The 24,363-nt window shown below is 42.6% G+C and overlaps 1 protein-coding gene across 1 annotated transcript in view; it reads left to right on the forward strand.

The window, feature by feature from the left end:
- LOC127625995 (protein bassoon-like) overlaps positions 1-24,363 on the forward strand; it is a 135,082-nt gene that overhangs the window by 102,925 nt on the left and 7,794 nt on the right. Inside the window, exons 6-13 of the mRNA XM_052101493.1 lie at positions 22-605; positions 738-1,820; positions 9,469-11,512; positions 11,878-12,716; positions 12,856-12,967; positions 13,883-14,008; positions 14,379-14,434; positions 14,699-14,803. Of these exons, the coding sequence (XP_051957453.1) occupies positions 22-605; positions 738-1,820; positions 9,469-11,512; positions 11,878-12,716; positions 12,856-12,967; positions 13,883-14,008; positions 14,379-14,419 (4,829 nt within the window). The 3' untranslated portion in view covers positions 14,420-14,434; positions 14,699-14,803. The remainder of the gene's footprint in view (positions 1-21; positions 606-737; positions 1,821-9,468; positions 11,513-11,877; positions 12,717-12,855; positions 12,968-13,882; positions 14,009-14,378; positions 14,435-14,698; positions 14,804-24,363) is intronic.

Here is a 24,363-nt window from a genome sequence, read left to right on the forward strand (position 1 = left end):
CTCCCTTGGCTCATATTTCAGTAGAAGGTACTACAGCACAACTCCAAATGCAAACACAGTCCCAACCTCAACCACAGTCATTAGTCAGAGGTCAGGAACAATCTCAAGCTCAATGCCAGCCTCAGACACAACCTCAAATTGTAAAAGTGCCACAAAAACAGGCCCAGGCAATTAGCAGAGTCTTTCCAGATATGGGTGCAAGTACAACTATTACCACATCTGCTAATATTGAGAAGGAAAAAGAGGAGGAACGATTGCACTTACAACAGGAGCAACTCTTGCAGCTTGAGCGAGAACGTGTTGAGTTGGAGAAACTGCGTCAGTTACGTCTACATGAGGAGTTGGAAAGGGACCGCTTAGAGCTCCAGAGGCACAGAGAGAAAGAACATATGCTCATGCAGCGGGAGATTCAAGAATTACAGAACATCAAACAGCAAGTTATTCATCAGCAGCAGGCTGAAAGAGAAACCCAGTTGGTGATGCAAAGAGAGCAGCTTGCACAGCAGAGGATGCAGCTGGACCAAATACAGTCCCTTCAACAACAGCTCCAGCAGCAGCTTGAAGAACAGAAGCGGCAGAAAACAGCAGCAATTGAAGCAGCAGCTGTGGCAGCAGCAGCAGAGGCGGCGGCTGCTTCAGCAACTGCTGCAGCAGCAGCTACAACAGTTCAAAGTGCCATTCAAGGTGTGACGGCTGGTGGAGCTACACCTCAAACGATCTCAATTATCTGTGATCAGAGTGGTAGAATTATTCCACAAGAGGGCCAGAGTGTGCAGATCTTGCCTTGTGCCGATGGGCAGGTGGTCCAGGCGGTGGTGTCCACAAGGCCTTTGCCCAGCTCTGCCTCAGAAATGTCTCTCAAGAATAACGAAGATAATGGAGATGGCCGGATTATGAAGAAACAAAACTCAATGCCCCGTTTGAGAAATGGGTCAGAGGATGAGTCAGTCAAGAGAATTGCAGATTGCAGTGTCCAAACTGATGATGAAGACATAGAGGACAAACTCGTATCTCGTCGCCGTAGAACTAGACGTATAGCTGACTGCAGCGTTCAGACAGATGAAGAGGACCAGGGTGAGTGGGACAGTCAACCAATACGTCGCAGACGTTCAAGATACTCCAAACACTCTGAGTCTAGTGCAGAGAATAAGATTGATGCATCCAAAGTATCTAGCATTGCCATTCAGACCACCAATGACTCCTCATGTCAAACTGAGTCAGACCAGTTGGGCAGAATATCTCCAGCCATACACATTACCATGGCTGAAACATCAAAGGTTGAACTACTTCACTACATATCTGCTCCAGAAAGAACCGTCAAGGGAGAGAGTTTGGCCTGTCAAACTGATCCAGAGGCACAATCCCAAGGAGTGGTTGCTCCTCAGCTGAGTGTTCCCACTACTGTTAGCCCCTATTCCACTAGTTTACAATTAGTTGGTGCCACTACAACAAAGTTTGAAAGAAGAAAGCCAGACCCATTAGATATTGGATACCAGAAGCAATCTCAGCAACAGAGTGAATCTCCATCCCGTCAGCCACCCAAATCTCCACAAGTGCTGTACTCTCCAGTGTCTCCATTGTCCCCCCATCGTATGTTGGAGACTTCCTTTGCCTCCAGTGAGAAACTTAACAAGGCACATGTAACTCCCCAACAAAAAGCATTCACTGCAGAGTCACCACAGAGACATCAGACTATTCCAAGGCCCATAAAGAGTGTTCAGCGATCCATGTCAGATCCTAAGCCTCTCAGCCCAACATCAGAGGACCCAGCCAAGACCAAATTCTCCCTATATCAAAACCAAGCCAGCCTAGGAAGCCAGGTATGTAACTGTATATTTGTTTCTTTTAAAAAAAAAAAACATTGAGTGTTTAGTACAATAGATTTTCTTGTTCATACACAATTCATAGAGAAGGTCCTTTTTTTTTTATATATATATATGTTAAATAAATACAACACAACCAAACCTAAAGTATATCCTAACCTCCACTTTACATTCTAGAAATCTTTTTTTTTTTTTTTTAAAAACATTGCATTAGTATAATTTTTTAATGAAATAGTTCACCCAAAAATGAAAATTCTGTCATCCTTTACTCACCCTCATGTTTTTCCAAGCCTGTATGGTAATTAATTATATTAATGGCAAATGTTTTTGAAACAAATAAGCACACTGAATTGCACTACTTGAAAAATAAAAAAGCATTGCATTAACAGTGCTTGCATTTTGGGGGGATACGGTTTCATATGGTTGTATATTTAAACTGAGAATATTTTAATTGAAAACATTTTGCACAAAATGTAATCATTAAAAATGCAATAATAAATATTCACCTTCCAATGTTAAGTTCCAAAATTTATATTTTTTTAAATGTCATTTTTTTATTTTATTATTCAACATAATATTTGATCTATCATATTTTACTTTGCAAATTCGTCTCTAAAATTTCAGTGTTTAAACTCTTCAACCCTGCTGACCTGCTGGCGGGTCCAAAAAGTGGTGCTATATTGTGCAAAGATTTACACTTTAAATGATAATGTCTCCGAATACATAAGTGAGACATACATTGTTGTATCATTATAGAATATAAACTTTTCATAGATAACCATCAATTCTGCATTTATGTTACATAAAATAACAAAATAAGGCCTGAAAACATTTGTGTTGCAAATCAGCGCCACCTAGAGGTCATGTGGTACAAATATTAATATGAATATAAAAGTCTTTCAAATAGCACTTTAATAGAAAAATCATATATCAAATGAAAGCTCTCATTCTCAAGTTCAGGAATGATTTCGGTAAGACATCAAAAACAAATGTCTCTTTTATGCATTGATCACTGCTGCTGTAAGCCCCAAATAGCTAAAAATTGTATATCTGCTTTTACCTTAGGACGTTTTCTAATCAATTAGCCATTTTTTTCTTGTCTGTGAAGCTGCTTGTGTGAATAATCCAATGTTATATTTCAGATGTCGAGAACAAAATATGCGGTCCAGCAGGAAAAGCATGCTAAACAAATCATCAGAAACATACAGTTTGTTTTTGACTATGGATGATAAAATTGTATACATTATTGCAAAGGGGGGGATCACAGCTTGCTAATGACATGCTTTTCAGATTTAACTTCTAGTCCTCTCAGAAGCTGAGATAATTGATGAAACAATGGGTGTGGTGCATGCACTGAAAATTAAACTGAATCTATATGGGCAAGCACATCTGTGAGGGCTAAAATACATTAGAGCGCCACCTACATTTCAGATCTGCACTTTGTGATGGAAGGTGATAGAGGAAAAATACTTTTTTCTTGAACTTGCTACCATCTAGCATAATAAAATAAGACTGTTTGGAGGGAGAAGGGGAACTGATGGGTCAAAAGCAGAATATATAATTTTAAATTACAAATTTAGGACAACAACAAAATATATATACAAAATTATATTCATCATAAGATTGTAAACATATACAATATTGTAGCAATTATCCACAGTATGTTTAAAATGCTGAGCTTTTAAATTTGAGTGTGAAAATGTGCAGGTGGCAGCCCAAAGATGGCCCAGAGTTGTCATAAAAGATTACATAATTTAGAGTAAATAGTTACAAATACGTATAAAATGACCAATCAGCACTGTACCGGACTTGTGACCATTTGCAGACTCCAATAAACAAACACAACTGCCAATGGGCTGATAGATCACAGTCAGCCCCCTCTGTATGCCTTGGAATGTAAAAGGTCTCTTTTCTTAAGGAAATGGAGGTTGTAACATAGAAATGTATTCCTTTTGTTCATTTTTAACCCTACAAATCGAACTTGGTTGAACTTGACAATAAAATAATTTTAAACAGTTTTTTCAGTGTTTAGAAGCATCAGAATATAACCACATTTGCTTCTACATATGGGGGCTAGTTCCAAAAAACAGTTCTGAGAAAGAGGAGTAAAGCAGATGTCCATACATTTATTCAATTTTACTAAGCTTTATCTTTATTACTGCTTAAAGCAACTGTTTCTTGCTTTATCGAGAGATTAAAGCAACAGTATCTTGCTTTAATTGATTAAAGGAATATTTATATTCAAAATGTATATAATATTTTTTAATACTCAAAAATACCTGGTTTAATTATCTAAAAAGCAGAGTTATATCCTCTCGGGTTGAGTGCAATGATTGGGGAAGAATTCACTGGTGACCAAATGTATATATCAAGATAAATGGCAGTATGAGTTTGAATTTGTTGGTCCTCATCTCATCATTTAATAATGTAAATGCAATCATCCTCATCATTTAAATGTAATATAAATAATTAAATATGTAAAAAAAAAAAAAAAAGATGAAAAAGTCATGGTGTCTACAACTGCATTCTGTTAATATACAGAAGGAAGAAAATGTTAAAACAATTAAAAAATAACCTCTTCAGACTTTAGTTGTGTACACTAACCATTAGCCTGAATACCTTGCAACTCCTCATTTTTCCTTATAAACCAGGAACATTTTGCCCTGACAATTGCCTTTGATATAAACTCAGATACTGTTGTAAATTAAAACAGAAGATGACACACATAGTAACGTGGCATGTCAAACTTAAGAAAATGACTCCATTGTTTATTGTCAATTTGCAATGGGAAATATAATGGAATGCATAAAACCTGTTGAATAATAAAGATGAAATAAATATATTGAACTGAACTTTGGATGTTGAATACATCAGCGTCTTTGCATGAAATGTTTTCATTTAAAATATTCACAGCTTAAATATACAACCATATGAAATTGCATCCACACAAACAAAATAAAAAGTGGACTGCAGTTAGCATGCAATTAGCATGCTTTTGTTTTCAAAGACATTTGTCATTAAAATATTTTCATATGTATGACTTTATTTTGCAGAAACCAACAGGAGATTTTAGGCAGCACGTTAATCACAGTCACCATTCACTTTCCATGCATCATTTTTTTACCTTACAATGAAGGTGAATGGTGACTGAGGCTCATTCTGCTTATCTTCTCTTTTTAATTGTTCCATGTAAGAAAGAAAGCCATATGGGATTAAAACAAAATTACTCTTTAACATATGTTTTCCTTGGCCATTGTGTCCTCATACACACACACACACGCACGCACACACACACGCACACACACACACACACACACACACACACACACACACACACAGAAAAACTGCTGTATCTGGAAAGTCTTTTGCTAGAGAGTGGCACAAAACTGGGTCAGCCCACTGTCTTCCAGCTTGTCAGCAGCTGGTCAGAGAGTCTTTCATTCTCAGTGTGATTTCTGTCTAAGGAATGAGCAGGCTTGTCGAACACCTTTCAAAAGCATTCAGAGACCTGAATACTAAAAGGAAGCTATTTTTTATTACTTTGTGTTTTCAACTGAATTTCCTCATGGATTCTCCATAACTTCACAATAGGTATGCAGAAGTCCTATTTCTTAATCAAATATTTTCTGTATATTTTATGTAATCTATTAAAACAAATACTTTGTGTAATAACTAATTCTATTTTAGCACTAATATATTTAGGTACAGTACAGCAAATCATTACAGTTAAATATTTTTTAGGCATGTATAATGCTACTGTAACCCGCACAAGAAGAGACAGTCACAATGTATGTCAAAACTGCGTTTATTTGCAGGCAAACAAAAGTACAGCACGGAAAATCCAGAGGGAGAATGGTCAGGGTAGCGTAGGGTCAAAAGCCGGGGAAACAAAGTCGAGTAAAGGGGCAAATCCGGGAGAGAGTGGTCAACAAGAGTGGGGAGGTCGAAGCCGGGAAACAGGATCAGAGTAGACGGGACTAGTGGGAGCAAAAGACAGGGGAACAAGGGGAGCTGGCAAGCTAAGAGGAGGACAAGAGGAGTTCAAAACTAGACGAGACTAGCGGGGGGCAAAGACACGGGAAACTAAATACAATAACCAACAGGAGTGAGACGAACGGGTTGTGAAATATATAGGGGCGAGTGCAGGTGTAAACAATGATAGGTGATGAGACGAGTGCAGGTGAAACTAATGTGCAGGAGTGCAGATGACGCAAGTGCAGGTGGTCATAATGTTCTGGGGGATTGGAAACGCGTGAGAAACTCGAGGAAGGGAGATTGCCTACGAGCATGTGAGCGAGTAGGAGCAAAGTGGGCGTGAGGGCTCGAGCGAGCAAAAAGAGCGTGAAAAGCTCGAGGGGGCGGAGCGAGCGTGCGAGCTTGAGGAGTGAGTGTGTGTGCGACGAAGCGGGGATGGGGCAGAGGAGCGGGGTTCGTGACAGTACTCCCCCCTCTAAAACGGACGGCTCCTGACGGCCGCGCTTGGTTACGAGGAAGTGGTGCTGGACGATCCCAACAAACAAAAAACCCTGAACAGACAACCCACAAAACACACAAACAAAATTGAGGGCAGTCCAAGGGGCACAGAGGGAAATGAGACAGTCCATGGGGTCAATGGGCAGTTTCAAGGCAAGGTCAGGGGGAACATAGCGGACAGGCGGGTGGTCGGGAGATCTAGGGGGCAGCCGTAGGGCAGAGACAGGGTCAGGGGGTCTGGAAGGCGACTGGAGGACAGGGACTGGGTCCGGGGGTCTGGAAGGTGACCACCGGACAGGAATAGGGTCCGGAGGCCAGGGAAGAGGCCACAGGACAGGGAGAGGGTCAGGAAGTCCGGGCTGAGTCGTGAAAGGTGGTGCCGTCAGAGGCGGCACTGTAGGCGGCTCTGGAGGTGGGGTTCTGGAAGGCTCTGGAGGTGGAGCCGAAGGAGGCTTTAGGGGGGAAGGCCTGGAAGGCTCAGGAAGTGGAGCCAATGGAGGTGGCGCCGTGGGAGGTCCCCGAGGCGACGACCTGGCAGGCTCTGTAGTCTCGGGGGGTAGAGCCGTAGGAGGCCCGAGAGGCGGAGCCATAGAAAGCTCTGGAGTCTTTGGGAGCAGAGCCGTGAGGGGCTCGGGAGATGGAGCCTTGGGAGGCTCGGGAGGCGGAGCCGTAGGAGGCTCGGGAGGCAGAGCCGTAGGAGGCTTGAGAGGCAGAGCCCTAGGAAGCTCTGGAGTCTCTGGGAGTAGAGCCGTGAGAGGCTCGGAGAAAAAGGTCGTGGAAGACTCGAGAGGCTCTAGAGGTGGGGCCCTGGAAGGCTCGAGAGGCTCGAGGGGGGGAGCCATGAAAGACTCGAGAGACGGAGCCCCGAGAGGCTCGGGAGGAGGAGGAGCCCTGGAAGACTCGAGAGACGAAGCCCTGAGAGGCTTGGAAGGGGGTGGAGCCCTGAAAGACTCGAAAGGAGAAGCCCTGAGAGGCTTGAGGGGAGGAGGAGCCCTGAGAGACTCGAGAGGGGAAGCCCTGAGAGGCTTGAGAGGGGGAGGAGCCCTGAGAGACTCGAGGGGCGAAGCCGTGAGAGGCTTAAGGGGTGGAGCCATGAAAGACTCGAGGGACGGAGCCCTGAGAGGCTCGAGGGGAGGAGGAGCCCTGAGAGGCTTGGGAGGAGGAGCCTTGGAAGGCTCGAGAAGAGGAGCCCTGGGAGGCTTGGGAGGAGGAGCCTTGAAAGCCCTGAGAGGCGGCGCTCTGGGAGGCTCGAGAGACTTGAAAGACAGAACCCTGGGGGGCTTGGGAGGTAGAGCTCTGGGGGGCTCGAGAGGAGGAGCCTTTGGAGGCTCGAGAGGAAGAGCCCTGAGAGACTCGAGGGGCGAAGCCGTGAGAGGCTTGAGGGGTGGAGCCATGAAAGACTCGAGGGACGGAGCCCTGAGAGGCTCGAGGGGAGGAGGAGCCCTGAGAGACTCGAGAGGCGAAGCCGTGAGAGGCTTAAGGGGTGGAGCCATGAAAGACTCGAGGGACGGAGCCCTGAAAAGACTCGAGAGGGGAAGCCCTGAGAGGCTTGGGAGGAGGAGCCTTGGAAGGCTCGAGAAGAGGAGCCCTGGGAGGCTTGGGAGGAGGAGCCTTGAAAGCCCTGAGAGGCGGCGCTCTGGGAGGCTCGAGAGACTTGAAAGACAGAACCCTGGGGGGCTTGGGAGGTAGAGCTCTGGGGGGCTCGAGAGGAGGAGCCTTTGGAGGCTCGAGAGGAAGAGCCCTGGGAGGCTTGAGCGGAGCCCTGGGAGGCTTGGGAGGAGGAGCCTTGGGAGACTCGAGAGGCGGAGGCCGCGAGGGCTCTGAGGGGCGAGCAGAGGCTGGCAGAGCCGTGGAAGACTCTGAGAGCGGAGCAGAACCCGGCAGAGCCGTGGAAGACTCTGGGGGCGGAGCAGAACCTGGCAGAGCCGTGGAAGACTCTGGGGGCGGAGCAGAACCCGGCAGAGCCGTGGAAGACTCTGGGGGCGGAGCAGAACCCGGCAGAGCCGTGGAAGACTCTGGGGGCGGAGCAGAACCCGGCAGAGCCGTGGAAGACCCTGGGGGCGGAGCAGTACCCGGCAGAGCCGTGGAAGACCCTGGGGGCGGAGCAGAACCCGGCAGAGCCGTGGAAGACTCTGGGGGCGGAGCAGAACCCAGCAGAGCCGTGGAAGACTCTGGGGGCGGAGCAGAACCCGGCAGAGCCGTGGAAGACTCTGGGGGCGGAGCAGAACCCGGCAGAGCCGTGGAAGACTCTGAGGGCGGAGCAGAAGGGAGATTGCCTACGAGCATGTGAGTTCAAAACTAGACGAGACTAGCGGGGGGCAAAGACACGGGAAACTAAATACAATAACCAACAGGAGTGAGACAAACGGGTTGTGAAATATATAGGAGCGAGTGCAGGTGTAAACAATGATAGGTGATGAGACGAGTGCAGGTGAAACTAATGTGCAGGAGTGCAGATGACGCAAGTGCAGGTGGTCATAATGTTCTGGGGGATTGGAAATGCGTGAGAAACTCGAGGAAGGGAGATTGCCTACGAGCATGTGAGCGAGTAGGAGCAAAGTGGGCGTGTACGTCATTTACTGTACAGAGGGGGGCATCATGGCAGTATGTTTATAATTGTTAAACTGAAATAACTGTGCTTAGGTGTAATGTAATGCAATGTAATGTATTAATAGTCTTCTAAACCCAAAAATGACAATTATGTTTTCATTTACTCACCCTCGTGTTCTTCTAAACCCTTTCTTCGGTGGAACACAAAATGAGATGTTAGGCAGAATGTTAGCCTCAAACACTATTCACTTTCATTGCATCTTTATTCTACAATAGTGCTTTCCAAAGTTGAGTATCCCTGCTTCAATGCATTGTATGTCCCCAAATTCCTCTATGGGATAAATAAAAACAATGAAAAGATAAATACTGTAATCTTGTTTTAAGTCTGTAGTAATGTCTTTAATAATTTATTGCACAATAAATAAAGCATGTTACAGATTAAATCACAGATTTTAGACATTTGGGAGTAATTCAGTAATTCTTCAGTTGGAGAATATGATATATCATTAGAAATACAATAACATCACATTTCTACATACAGGGGATAAAGCTGTAGTCTAAACTGATTTTGGTTGCATTTATACAGTCATATTAATGAATCTCTAACATATCTGCTCTCCAGATGTCTGCCTTGCAGCAGCAGAACGCAATGATGAGAAAGGTGAAGAGAACTCTCCCCAGCCCCCCTCCAGATGAGACACCTGTACCGATTGTAACTCCAGCAATGCCCCATGTATACAGCTCCCCTGGAGCATCCCAGAGGGTTTTGCCACGTCCTGCACAGGGTGCCATGAAGGCAGGATTGCTGAGTGAACTGAAAGCTGTGGAACAAGAGTCCACCAAGTTACGTAAACAGCAGGCAGAGTTAGAGGAGGAGGAGAAGGAAATTGATGCCAAGCTGCGTTGCTTGGAAATGGGCATCACCCAGCGCAAGGAAACTAGGGTTAATGATAGAAAGAGGCGAGAGTTGGTGTACTTGCGATACATGGGGGATACCCGTGACTACATGTCAGATAGTGAGCTGAACAATTTGCGACTAGCTGGGGTTGCATCAGGCACCTATGAAGAAAATATGCTGTTGTCACGCCCCGGTACAGCTCCTCTCAATCAGTTTACATCTGATTTGAATGCATCTCAGTACCCACCTACTTCATCATACATACCATATCAATATCCACAGACCCAGCCCACACCTTCACAACCACCCACTGCACCATACCAGCAGATTGGGTTTCAGCCATCACAGTACTCAACCTCTTCACAGCCCCAGCCTGGGACCTTCCAACCTCATCCTCCTCAACCCTCAGCTTACCAAACCCAGGGGCCATACCAGACTCATAGCTATGGTCAGTCTCCTTATGAGTCTGACCTTGGTTTGCAGCAGCCAAGTCACCAGGGCTTCCAACAACACACTGCACCTTTACCAGGCCAAACCCTACCTTATCCTAGCCAGGGCATGTCCTTTCAGCCCCAAGCTGACATGCTTTCTGTCCATCAAAGGCCAAGACAAACCTCGCTTGCTGATCTTGAACAGAAGCTACCCACAAACTATGAAGTGATCAGTAATCCTTCCATGCCAATAGCAACATCAGCGCAAGAGACTGGATTTAGTGGGGCGTATTCCTCACCACTGAACAATGCTTATGGTCAGTATCGCCCCTCTGACCAACCTATGAATGAACGAATCCCAAGTCCATCATCAGGGTATGTAACAGATGGTGTATATGCCACAAATCTAGAGCAAAATATCCCCAGAAATTATGTCATGATTGATGATATCAGTGAATTGACAAAAGAAAATATGGGGTCCTCTGACATGACGCGAGTAGGTTATGGAAGCGAGAATGGCCAACGTGGACCAACCTATGGAGATGGGTCCGAGAATTTATATGGAAGAAATACAAACACCTATCAGGGTGCAGTTGACAGCCATGGACATCCAAATGCAGTTGTGAGTGGTGGGTCTGGTTATTACTATGATGACTATAAGCATTCTTCACGCAGCAGTGGGGGAATGAGCAGCCAGAAGCACTCTTCAAAAAATTTAGCACCTGCTGTTTCGTCCAAGCGTAGCAAGCATAGGAAGCAGGGCATGGAGCAAAAAATCTCCAAGTTCTCTCCAATTGAAGAAGCTAGAGATGTAGAGTCTGATCTAGCCTCCTACACCATGACAACATCAACGGGTGGTAGCTGCACAGTTGTAACCAGGACGGGCGTAAAGAAGAGCTATGATCAGCAGAAGTACTATGGGTCAAGAGAAGCATTGGAAGAGGATGATCGTCTATATGGTTCTGGAAGATCAAGGTCCACAGGTTATGGAATGGATAAGATTTCCTCCAGAGACTCAGGTGGCTACCGAAGTAAGTCTTATGAGAGGGATGCCATGGAGCGTTCACAGAGAGGCACCTATGGTCGTAGTGGCCGTCCTTCTATGCGTACGCAGAACTCAGAGGAAGAGAGCCCTCTCAGTCCCGTTGGAAAGCCCATGGGTATTGGTCGTGGCTCTGTGCCAGATCCACATGATGGAAGAAATCAGTATGGCTCCAGCCATTCCTTACCAGATGTTCAGGACCATCATATGAGGGATATGCCTAAGAGTCATGTATATAAGCCGGATGACCCTTATCTTGCAGATGACATGCACTGTGCTGTTTCAGACAGTGAAGGTAACTGGTGCTGAATTACAAACTGCCTGTTAAACTATATCCGGCAATCACAAGTCTGCATGTCAATGATCTTGCCTTAAAGGCAGAGGGAAAGAAAAGTTTGGACTGCATGACAATGCATGAAACCATATATGCCTATTTTGCATGTACTGCACATGTGTTCTTTTATCTGTTTGAGATTATGTGTTTCAAGTGTCTGTACATGTCTATTGTTTGCTGCTGTTTCTTTCACTTTTCTGGATGTCTTCTTTCGGATTTGAGCATTTCGGTCCTTGCATGGCTTCAGTATGTTCAGGTCTTGATTTTTTGCTATTGGCACATGCAATAGCATAACATACTGACTTTCTGCTTAATTTCCCAAAAAGCCTATCATTTGGGTCAGGAGGAGACAGACTGGTTTGAAAAACCACGTGAAGCTCGGTCAGATCGCTCAAGACACCATGGGAGTGGAGGTCATTCATCCACTAGTCGGAGGAGCAATGTTAAGCACACTTACCATGATTATGATGAGCCCCCTGAGGAAGACCTGTGGCCTCAAGACGAATATGGTCATCAGCGGCATTCCTCGGCCACTTCATCTCGAGAACACCGTCACCATGGAAGCACCTCAGGAAGACATTCCTCTTCCCGACATTCCTCAGATGATCCCAGGTCATCACGTTCTTCACGGTCACATCCAAAAGATCCTTCCGCTCGTGGTGAGAGCCGCACTAGCTCATCCACCTCACAGAAAAGATCCTCAGATCCACGATCTGTTGGCCACCGTGACTCAGGAGAATACTCCCGTGATCCACCAGGCCACCACCATGGCTCCAGTGGACAACGGGGGGAGAGGCAACCAGGTCCATCCAGGAGGCAGGAGCCCTCTTCAGGTTCCAGGCAACAACATGGTCTAGGAGAGCAGCAGGCACCATCTCAGCAAGGACAGCAGCAGCGCCAGCAAGTGTCTGTCAAGCCGACACAGCCACCTGAGGGAGGTCAGCAAGGTCAACAACAACTGGGGCAAACAACCCGAACTCAGCTGCCACCACCACAGCAACCTGGACAACAGCAGGCGGTCACGATGGCAGTGACTCAGCCCACCACCACAGCTACAGGAACAGGAGCAGGTACAACTCAGCAGCAAACTAAGCCAGGTCAGGTTCCAGCACAGGCAAGACAACAGCCAGTAGGACCTCCCACTGCCCAGCCAGCTACTACTATGGTTTGTTTAAATTAATCTCTTGTTGCAGTAATATTGGCATTTAAGTTGTTCTTTAACCTGTTCTTTTAGGTGTGACTTTTAGTACATGAGAAATGTTTTAGAATGTATTTTAATATTTCCCATTAATTGGCTTCTACAGGCAAAACCTGACACAGCTGTGTCTGCTCCCGCACCAACTCCTGTAGTTGCTATTGGGTCAAAAGCCACACCACAGCCTGCAAAACCACCCCAGATTCCCACCACAGGAATCGGTAAGTGGAACTAACTCTGCTAACACAGAACACCTGAAATAGGTATTCTGAAACACAGAAAACAAATTTAGTTAAGTTCATGCTTTACTGTTTTCGGAAATTGAATCACTGACATAAAAGTATTAACTGTACTCATTAACCTCTTACACTCGGCGGCCCGGTACCAGGCCGAGTGGGGGTGCTGATCGTGAAAAAATATAAATAATATGGTATTACTCAATAACCAATTTCTTGATCTGCTCAAATTAGGTGTCGTTTTAAAGCTTAGACTCTTATCTTTACAATGAATACGGCTGATCTGACAAATCATCAAAGATTTGCAAATTTGTGATTCACGATAGTCATATTTAGAACCAGTAAAAAAAGATCACACAGCCATGTGTCATATTTGTTTTAAAAGGTCTTATTAGAAGATTAGAAGAATATAACGAGCACATTTTTTCCCTCAGAGACCAAACTGTAGTGAATATTACTGTGTTTTCTTCCAATTTTGAAAGGTTTTCTAAAAATGTATTTCATGCATTTGACCTTCTTTGCATTTAAATTTTTTTTTTTTTATAAGCTCTTACTTATGGGTATGTCATCTAAGCATGAAATACTTAAAAAATACCTTTAGGGTTTAAGACTCATCATTCCAACTCTTATGTCAGATATTTACAATGTAAGGACACGTTTGGTTGCCTCTATCATTTATTGCTCATAAATGTGAGTGCAAATATTGAATGTTTTTCAGTCTTCCATTTTGCTTAACCTTCATTCGAGTTTGAATCTTCTGCAAGTATCTACTTTTATACACCTACAATTTTTGTCCTATGAAAAAAGCTTGATTTCATCTATCTAATAGAGGTTGAATGTCAATGATGTAAGGCAGTTTTGTAGCACATCAGTTAACCTCTGAGGACTTTCTCTCTGCAGGTTCAAAAGCAGCACCCCGGCCAGGGGGGATAGGCAGCGCTGCACAACAGCCCGCCGAAGGGGAGAATGTTCTCACAAAGATGCTGCAGGGAGGAGCGGCAGAACAAGCTGGAAAATTAGGAGATGGTATGGAACTATGAAACATAAGCAAGCAAAAACTTTGGCAGCAGAGACAGAGACAGATGTTATAGAGAGTATGTGATGTGTCTTGGCTGAGGATAGTAATTAGTTGCTATTTAGCAGATGCTTCTCTTCCAGAACAGCTTTCAGTACAGTAATTTAAGGGTACCCTTGGGTTAAGTACAAAATGGTGGAGGTATGAGCAGGATTGTGATTTTACTAATTCTTTAAATTCTGAGTTTCTCCTACTTAGGATTGAATCTACAACCTTCGTGTTTGTAGGCCAGTTTTTTTGTTTGTTTTTTAGATTAATGCTGCCTATAATTTTTGTGTTGTCATTAATCCTCTGTATTTCGCTTTCCAATGTCTCATACAGCTGTATCTGCTCTTGGAAAGAAATTTACTTCGTTTTGGTGATCTGCTGACACTAAGGTGAGAAACCACTAGGTGCATTACCCTGCTGAAAAGTTATTAGAGCTAGTTTGGTGCCGGCATAATTGGTGGGCCAGCAAAGCCATGCTGTTTACACCAAAACTTGATGGTTGAAACTTTTTGGCGAAACTAGTAAAAAAAAGTCTGGTGGAGGCATCAGACACATTTGTTAGCTTTGAAATGATCGAAATGTGCTTTACTGTTTACTGTTACACAAGTTTCATAAGTTAATTATGCTGTTTTATGTGATTAATTGCTCTTCAGGTGTTAGTTGAGGGTGACTTGGAGGGTTAGAACTGGAAAAACCTACAAATCTGTTTCTGCCTTTTATCATCTTTAGCTGAAGGCGGGGTACACCTGAGGACACTTGTAAGTATTTGATTTTGCAGTTCTCTTTACTTTAGAACTCAACACATGTTCCTGGCTAATTTTACATCTGAGACAGCTATTGATGTCTGTTGTTACATTGTGTTTGCTATTAGCAGAAAGGATCAAAGAGCTTTGTAACCGTGTTATCTGTTTGTAGTCTTACTGCATTGTGGGAGATAAACAAGGAGAATTGATGCCTTAATTAGATTTTTGCATATATAATACATAGTTTCATATTAAGTGTAGATTAATGACTCACTGGACTCTGTGGGTTGGCAGTTCTCAGGCAAGTTGAAAAGAAATGTTAAGGAACAGATGCAGCAGAATGCCTGTGTCAGAATTAAAGAGTTTACTAATGTGTGTGAAATTAGCGTAAATAAGATTCTACCAATACATGATTAATTATAGCTGTTTATGCAAGGGTGTGAAAAATAGCCTTCTGAATAAAACAGCTGGTCTTAGTTGGTCTCCCAGTCTGGTCGGGCTGATTTTAGAGTAGGGGTGCACCTATACCACTTTTTCTCTTCTGATCCGATTCCGATATCGGAAAATCTCAGTATCGGTCGATACCTATCCCGATCCCATACCAGTGTTGTTTTTTTGCATAATCAGTTTAGAATATCTTTACATTATTGTGTGGAACTAATTGGGTGTACTCTTTAATATGTGAAGAAACACAAACCTCTAACTACACATTATTTCAATATAAATGTATAGCTTATAAAGAAACACTTTATTGTTAACTAGTATACTGGATAATGTAGCAGCAAAATTAATAGTAATTCCAGTATTCTAGTCTTCTGTAGAAAAGAAGCCATTTTATTTATTTTTTTGGCAAATTTATTTCAACTTGTATCTGGACTTCAGATCTCTTTTTTTGTTTAGTTATAAGGTGTCAGCTCACTTTTCATTCACACAGTTATTTTTGGAACCCATTCAACTTAAATATTATTATCATTTGTAAACAAATGATAATAATAATAATATGATAATAGTAATACATCTCAATTGTGCACCTTTAACTTTTAAACCCTCATGCTTTTATTTTGACATTCTAAACTCTCCAGGAAGACCTGTATGTGTCTGTTTGTAGGCAAGTTCACAGTATTTTAATTCAATTCTTATTCAAATTCTGGTAAAAAAGCACCTCCAGTGGCATTCTGAATGCATATTATAAGTGAACCGAACTTTTGAGCATCTACATCTGAGATGTTGTTTTTGAGTAGCGCTCAAATGTTGTGCATTAAGCCTAAAAGAGCCACAAGTGTGTGTGTAAACAGAGCAGCACCATTAACTGACGTGCTGGAGCTGCAAGTGTATTTTAGATATTTACTTATTAAACATCCTTTTGTGATTCACAGAGCTATCGTACGTCTTCAAGTGGCTTTGAATAAAATCCACGAGTCATATGACCAACTTTAATAGTGTTTTTATGGTTCTTTTATGTAATTTCTGGAACTTGACAGTAATGAAGATGACTAACACACAGTATCGGATTTGGATCGGGCATGTCGGTCCGATACCTGTTCCGTCTAAAAGCTTCGGTATCGGAGCAGATACCGATTCAGGTATTGGATCGGTGCATCCCTCTTTTAGAGGGGGTTTGTGCACTTTTCAGCTGGTTAGGCTGGGAGACCAGCTGTGTGATCTGCTAAACCAGTTGAGTATCAACTTGTCCAGACTAGGAGACTAGCTAGACCTGCTAAAGACCAGCTTGGCCTTGCTGAGAGACCATCTTGAACCATCTATGACCATTTTTAAACAGTTAAGACCAGCAAACCAGCTAAAGCTGGTTTAACGTGTTTTGTTTTCTGCGTTGTCAGCAGAAGAGAAGGCAAATTGTGGAAGCATTTGAGGGAGGGAAAGGTTTTGCATTTCATCTCAAAGTGAAGTTTGCTCAATTTATGAAGATAAACATTTTTACTGACACTTGTCTTAGTAGATAATGGACTACTAAGACAGGAACCAGTTATAATGTTTATCTCCATAAATGTGATGTAGCATAGCATTCCCCACATCTTGTTTTGAGGGTGTGTTTGCTCTTATAATGTCTGGATTTTAGTTACAAATGGCTCTTAAACTGTACTTGAAGGAAATTCCCTTAGAACTGTCCTGAACCGCTCGCTCTTTAGTTATGTCGAAGGTTAGAGCTCAGATTAGCTGACCCTGATCTGTGGCCAGTTGGATCTAACCTTTCACTCTTGAGCATGAGTAAATTGGGTCAGTCAACGTGAGCTAAAATTAGTAGGCAGATCAGCGAGCTTGGATTAGCATTAGGATCTGGCAAAAGGTCATTCATCTTTGGGCCGAAATATTCTGATGAGTCACTTTAAAGACTCACTCAGAAAAGCATGTGGCACAGTGCAATGTCAAAAAATTAAACAAGAAATTAAATTGAAATAGTAAGTGTTGCCTCTTCATAAAACAAAAACCACAGAGGAGCTAAGCAGGGAGATAACATTTGTGACTCCAAAGAGCAAACATTGTTAAAGAGCAAACATTGTTAAATTCCAAAACATGAGTATGAGTTGAAAAGTTTGTATAATGTAGACAATATCAGATGATTTATATTTTGGTCAACAACCAAAAAACACATACCAGCACAGGTGTTTTACCCTTATTGATGAGACATACACATTGCTCCCTTAGGTCACATGTAATTTATAACTTAAAGAGATATGACACAATTAACATTTAGTCTCCTACAGTAGGGATTAAATAAAAGAGTGATGTATGATGATTAGCTTTTAGGGGTGTAAAAATGCATCGATCGTGTTGCAGCGATCTATACAATTTATTTTAATGTATCGATTATGGAATTTAAAGGGTTAGTTCACCCAAAAATGTAAATTATCCCATAATTTACTCACCCTCCGGCCATCCTAGGTGTATTTGACTTTCTTCTTTCAGCCAAACACAATCAAAGTTATATTAAAAAATATCCTGGCTCTTCCAAGCTTTATAATCGTAATGAATGTTACCTAAGGCCAACAAACGCGCATCCGTCCATCAAAAAAGTAATCCATACGGCTCCAGGAGGTTAATAAAGGCCTTCTGAAGTGAAGCGATGTGTTTTTGTAAGAAAAATTTCCATATTTATAATTTTATAAACTATAATCACTGGTTTCCGGTAATGGCCGTCCATGCGTTCACTGGCTTCCTTTATCCTCTGCGCTTCCGCGCTCGTCACTTATCACCAGAGCTTACGCTACGCCTACTTCATACGCCGGAACTCGACTCTCTCGTGACAGCCATTACCGGAAGCCAATGATTATAGTTTATAAAATTATAAATATGGATATTTTTCTTACAAAAACAAATCGCTTCACTTAATAAGGCCTTTATTAACCTGTTATATAACATTTTCATAGTGAAGGTCACAGTAGGGAGTGAATTCAGACTGTTCTGAAGGGAACTAACCAGTTGATTACATTCACCAGTGATTGGTCAATGACACGTGGCAGCCGTGAAATTTTATATATATATATATATATATATACACACACACACACACACACACACATTTATTATACAATCCTGCATAAAAATGCAGTTCTCGTGAAAAAGCTTAATAAGGCATCTCTGTTTAGACCCAAAAAGAATAGGGAACTCACAGTTACAACATCTCGTGTTTCATAGTTTTTCATTATTTGACTGTAAAGCGGTTTAAGGGACAAGGAGAAGGCGAGAACCGACTTGACAATATAAATAATAGTATAATGATAAACTGAACGGAAAACACACAAACATAAACACAGAACAGCTACATGTCATTCTCTCTCTCTCGAACCGTCGTCACCGGCTGCCTTTATATCTCGCGCACCACCATCAGGCTGATTGGGGAGCAGGCGTGCGTTGTTCCAGCCTGGCCCTGCCCTCCTCCGCTCTACACTCCTCCCAACGTTTCCTCAAGCCGCATGACGTACAACCCCCCACCCCCCCCCCTCCGGGAAACAATATAGGCGAGGGGTAAAGGCCAACACGGAGCAACAGAGAGAGAGAGGAGAGAGAAAAAAGAAGAAAAAAATTCACTCACCGTTTCTCTGATGCGGCGTCACGTGGTCCCGATCACTTCTCCACCCTCTCAGGCAGACGGCAGCCGCTCCTCCCTGTGCGGACCGCAGTCAGACGGACCCCCAGTGGACAGAACGCCCTTCCACATTCTCGGTGACCCGTGGGGACTTTCCTCCACCCCTGGCAGCGGAACTACCGCTCCATGTGGTCGGGGGTTGCTTCCCTCCTCCCCTCGCGGATGGCGGTCCTCTCGACCCCTCCACGTTTTTGGTGGACGGCAGGGAACTCCTCCACCCCTGGCAGCGTCTCCATCACTCCAGGCAGTTGGGGAGTCCAGTCCCCACTCGCCTCGCGGACGGCGGCCGTTCCACGCATCCAGACAGTCGGGCTACTCCGCCCCCCCCGGCGCTCCCCTGGGTGGACGGCAGTGTTGAGGACGGGGCATCCCTCCTCCTTCCCGGGTTTCGGTACCAATGTAAAGCAGGTTAAGGGGCAAGGAGGAGGCAAGAACCGGCTTGACAATATAAATAATAGTTTAATGATAAACTGAACGGAAAATACACAAACATAAACACAGAGCAGCTGCATGTCATTCTCTCTCTCTCGAACCGTCATCACAGGCTGCCTTTATCCCTTGCGCACCACCATCAGGCTGATTGTGGACCGGGCGTGCATTGTTCCAGCCCGGCCCCGCCCTCCTCCAATCTACTCGATTTAAACATGGATCTTATCTGCCTGCACATGACATTTCATCTGTAATTATTGGTGCAATAAATCTTAATGTAATCTCTGACGCTTATTGAATCATACTCAGGGCGAATCGTTAATAACCTGTTAGCTCTGTATTGGGGAACTTTGTTGATGTGCAATAAAATTAGGTCCTAAAGCAGACTTCACCATAATCTAAAAAAACGTATGTACTGTATCTTCTCCTGATGATTTATCTGTGTCTTTGTGAGCATTGACTTTGTTGGAATAACATATTATCATACTATTTGCATAATATTTTGCATGAACATTATCTAATACGTATATATGCATGAAAAACCTTGCTAAAATGTCCAGTGTACAACAAAGAGGTCATCACTGACAGCACTGGGTTATGTACCTCACAATGCAATGTGTTCTACTTGAACTTCCATTTCCAGTGTGATGAATTCTCTTTTAATTGAAAGACAGGACATGCTTGTTTTACAGCCGCCATATTGAGCATTGCGATTTCTCCCTTTCATTCTGCTCCTGCTTATACTGCTTATACATGGTGACTGTTGTGGTCTCTGACTGTCAGTGGGAGTGGTGCATGTTTAGATCCAGAGAAAGTATCTGGGATAAAACAGGTTTAGGGGCTCTTAAAACCACAGCTAATCCGATTCTACTCTCAGCTTACTGTCCAATCCAAATCCCGTTCCATACATCAGCGAGATTTGCTATTGCACTCACAGTGAAAGGTGTAGGTGTGTCTTTCCAGTCACTATTCACTAACTAACAGAAAAAATGCTCTTTATCTATCTTTAAAACTTTGAGTAGATTTGCTACCTGATAGATGCTGCTCTCATGCGTAATGTGTATGAATTTAGCCATTTTGCACTACAGGTGAAACTCGAAAAATTAGAATATCGTGCAAAAGTTCATTAATTTCAGTAATTCAACTTAAAAGGTGAAACTAATATATTATATAGACTCATTACAAGCAAAGTAAGATATTTCAAGCCTTTATTTGATATCATTTTGATGATTATGGCTTACAGCTTATGAAAACCCCAAATTCAGAATCTCAGAAAATTAGAATATTACATGAAATCAATAAAAAAAAGGATTTTAAATACAGAAATGTTGGCCCTCTGAAAAGTATAATCATGCATATGTACTCAGTACTTGGTTTGGGCCCCTTTTGCATTAATTACTGCCTCAATGCGGCGTGGCATGGATGCTATCAGCCTGTGGCACTGCTGAGGTGTTATGGAAGACCAAGATGCTTCAATAGCGGCCTTCAGCTCTTCTGCATTGTTTGGTCTCATGTCTCTCATCTTTCTCTTGGCAATGCCCCATAGATTCTCTATGGGGTTCAGGTCAAGCGAGTTTGCTGGCCAATCAAGCACAGTAATACCATGGTCATTGAACCAGGTTTTGGTACTTTTGGCAGTGTGGGCAGGTGCCAAGTCCTGCTGGAAAATGAAGTCAGCATCTCCATAAAGCTTGTCTGCTGAAGGAAGCATGAAGTGCTCTAAAATGTCCCGGTAGACAGCTGCGTTGACTCTGGACTTAATAAAGCACAGTGGACCAACACCAGCCGATGACATGGCTCCCCAAACCAACACAGACTGTGGAAACTTCACACTGGACTTCAAGCATCTTGGATTGTGTGCCTCTCCATTCTTCCTCCAGACTGTGGGACCTTGGTTTCCAAATGAGATGCAAAATTTGCTCTCATCAGAAAAGAGGACTTCGGACCACTGAGCAACAGACCAGTTCTTTTTTTCTTTAGCCCAGGTAAGACGTTTGACATTTGAAGCCCATGTCCAGGACCCGTCTGTGTGTGGTGGCTCTTGATGCAGTAACTCCAGCCTCAGTCCACTCCTTGTGAAGCTCCCCACACATTTGAATGGCCTTTTCCTGACAATCCTCTCCAGGCTACGGTCATCCCTGCTGCTTGTGCACCTTTTTCTTCCACACTTTTCCCTTCCACTTAACTTTCTATTAATGTGCTTTGATACAGCACTTTGAGAACATCCAACTTCTTTTGCAATTACCTTTTGAGGCTTTCCCTCCTTGTGGAGGGTGTCAATGATGGTTTTCTGCACAACTGTCAGGTCAGCAGTCTTCCCCATGATTGTGAATTCAACTGAACCAGACTGAGAGACCATTTAAAGGCTCAGGAACCCTTTGCAGGTGTTTAGCTGATTAGAGTGTGACACTTTGAGCCTACAATACTGAACCTTTTCACAATATTCTAATTTTCTGAGATTCTGAATTTGGGGTTTTCATAAGCTGTAAGCCATAATCATCAAAATTATATCAAATAAAGGCTTGAAATATCTTACTTTGCTTGTAATGAGTCTATATAATATATTAGTTTCACCTTTTAAGTTGAATTACTGAAATTAATGAACTTTTGCACGATATTCTAATTTTTCGAGTTTCACCTGTATGTTGATCAGTACATTAATGTCAAAGGCTTACCTGAATTTCTTCTTGCGATATTTGCTATTTCTATATATTTTTAGTAACCGTATCAAATTCTTGTACAAAAGTTTTGCATGCCCATATCCTTCTGATCTTTGTGTTTGTTTCACTCAAGTACAAATAGCTTTTTCTGGTGTGATAAATTCAGCCACTTCTGCCCTCTAGTGTCTGAGATGGGTAGTTCATTGTATATCCCTCTTAATACAGTATAAGGGAACATTCCGGGTTCAATTTAAAGGATTACTTCACCCAAAAATGGAAATTCTCTCATCATTTACTCACCCTCATGCCATACCAGTTGTTTATGACTTTCTTTCTTCTGCAGAACAAAAGCAAAGATTTTTGGAAGAATATCTCTGCCCTGTAGGTCCATACAATGCAAGTGAATGGCAACCTAAACTTTGAAGCTCCAAAAGCAAATAAAGGCAGCATAAAAAAAGTAATCCATATGACTCCAGTCATTTAAATCATGTCTTCTTAAGCGATCTAATTGATTGTGGGTAAGAACAGAAAAAATATATCTCCTTTTTCACTGTACATTTTGACATCTGCAATCTCTAGGCATGATCATGATTTCAAGCTCGATTACACTTCCTAGTGCTGGACGCATAAGCAGAGTGCTAGATGGTACTAGATGTCGCCACCGATTGGATCGCTTCAGAAGACATTAATTAAAACCCTGGTGTTACATTTCTTCCTTCAGTGTACCATCAATATTAAGACCTGCATAGCTATGCCGCATGCAAGTTAAAAAATATAACATAAAAGTGTTACAGTTTTAAAATAATAATAATAATCATAATCATAAAGACCTGTTTATTATTTGAGCTGTAAGAAATTGAGGTGGGACTACTTTTGTGGGTGGATGAAATTCTGGTTATGATTAAAGTAATTCCTGTGAAGTTTGCTACATGTAAACTGTCCCTTTCAGGCATCCTTGCATGTATCATTCAAAAGTTACTAGGTTTACTGGAGTTACATGACCATGACTTTGAAAGATTGGACATAACTTTACACAAACAAGGTCAGTAAGTAATTCTATCACACTAGAATACTTAAAGCTTCTCTGCATATTTCTTTGGTTACAATTAAAAAAAGTATTTTGAGTGAGTACATACTGTAAAAAAAATCCACGTTTACAACCCTGTCCTTGTCTTACCCTGATTTACTGTGGTAAGCCTACAATAATGATTTTTAATTTGTGCTGTTGGGTCGGGTTTGGTGCAAAATCGTAAGTTCACGTCATCCGTCTTTGCGCGTTGAATGGAACATTACTCAGGGGATATTGTGTTTATTAGTCATGATGTGTTTAATAGGCTATGTTTTCTGGTGAACTTATTGTAACATGTTTACTTATATTCATGACTTCTGAGTATTTTATAACATTGCTGCAGTTTTGTGTCCCTGAGTGTGTGTGTATGCCGCTGTTTTCTCATTTCTTTTGCCTCAGTCACAGCAATGCACAAGTTGTTGTCACTTTTCATTGTCCTATAGCAGATTTTTTTTAAGTGTTCCATTTGGGATGATACTACACTTTGAAAATTCATACACATGGCTGAGTGCATAGTGTACATTGTAAGTGCATAGTGTATATTGTAAGTGCATAGTGTACATTGTAGGTGCATAGTGTACATTGTAAGTGCATAGTGTATATTGTAAGTGCATAGTGTACATTGTAATTGCATAGTGTACATTGTAAGTGCATAGTGTACATTGTAAGTGCATAGTGTACATTGTAATTGCATAGTGTACATTGTAAGTGCATAGTGTACATTGTAAGTGCATAGTGTGTAATTTAGTACACAGTCAAAGCTTTTAAAGATGAAGTGGAGATTAATGTAATCATGGAGTGTTTCTCTATAGATGAACATTATGTTTACTGCATTAAATGTGCTAGTGTGTACAACATGACACCAAGCATTGTTCCGGAATTGTCTCCCAGTTTAGAGGCGTGTTATTAACTGTATTCACACAGTGTGTTTTTATTTGACTTAATTTAGAATAAAATTAAGGCCTGAAATAGCTCAAGATCTACAACATAATTACATGTTAAAACCTTACAGGTAAAAGAGACAATCATCTTTTAGATACAGAAATCGCCTGTCAATCAACTCAAAAACGCGCATGCGCATTAGCTGAACCTACCTGGGCTGAAGAACCACAATTAATGACACCCTTATTGTCCGATTTTACTGCTGATTTTAAATATGTTCTTCGATCAAAATCTTGACCAACCGTTTTGGAGATATTGGTCTTTCCCCTTTCAAGTAGATAGGAGCTGTACTTTGAGCTGACCAGCTGCTTCTGTAAAATTATGGAGAGAATGGTCAATGACCATCTGGTGTGGATACTAGAATCTGAAC

Source organism: Xyrauchen texanus, chromosome 32 (genome assembly GCF_025860055.1).
Source record: "Xyrauchen texanus isolate HMW12.3.18 chromosome 32, RBS_HiC_50CHRs, whole genome shotgun sequence".
NCBI lineage: Eukaryota > Metazoa > Chordata > Actinopteri > Cypriniformes > Catostomidae > Xyrauchen > Xyrauchen texanus.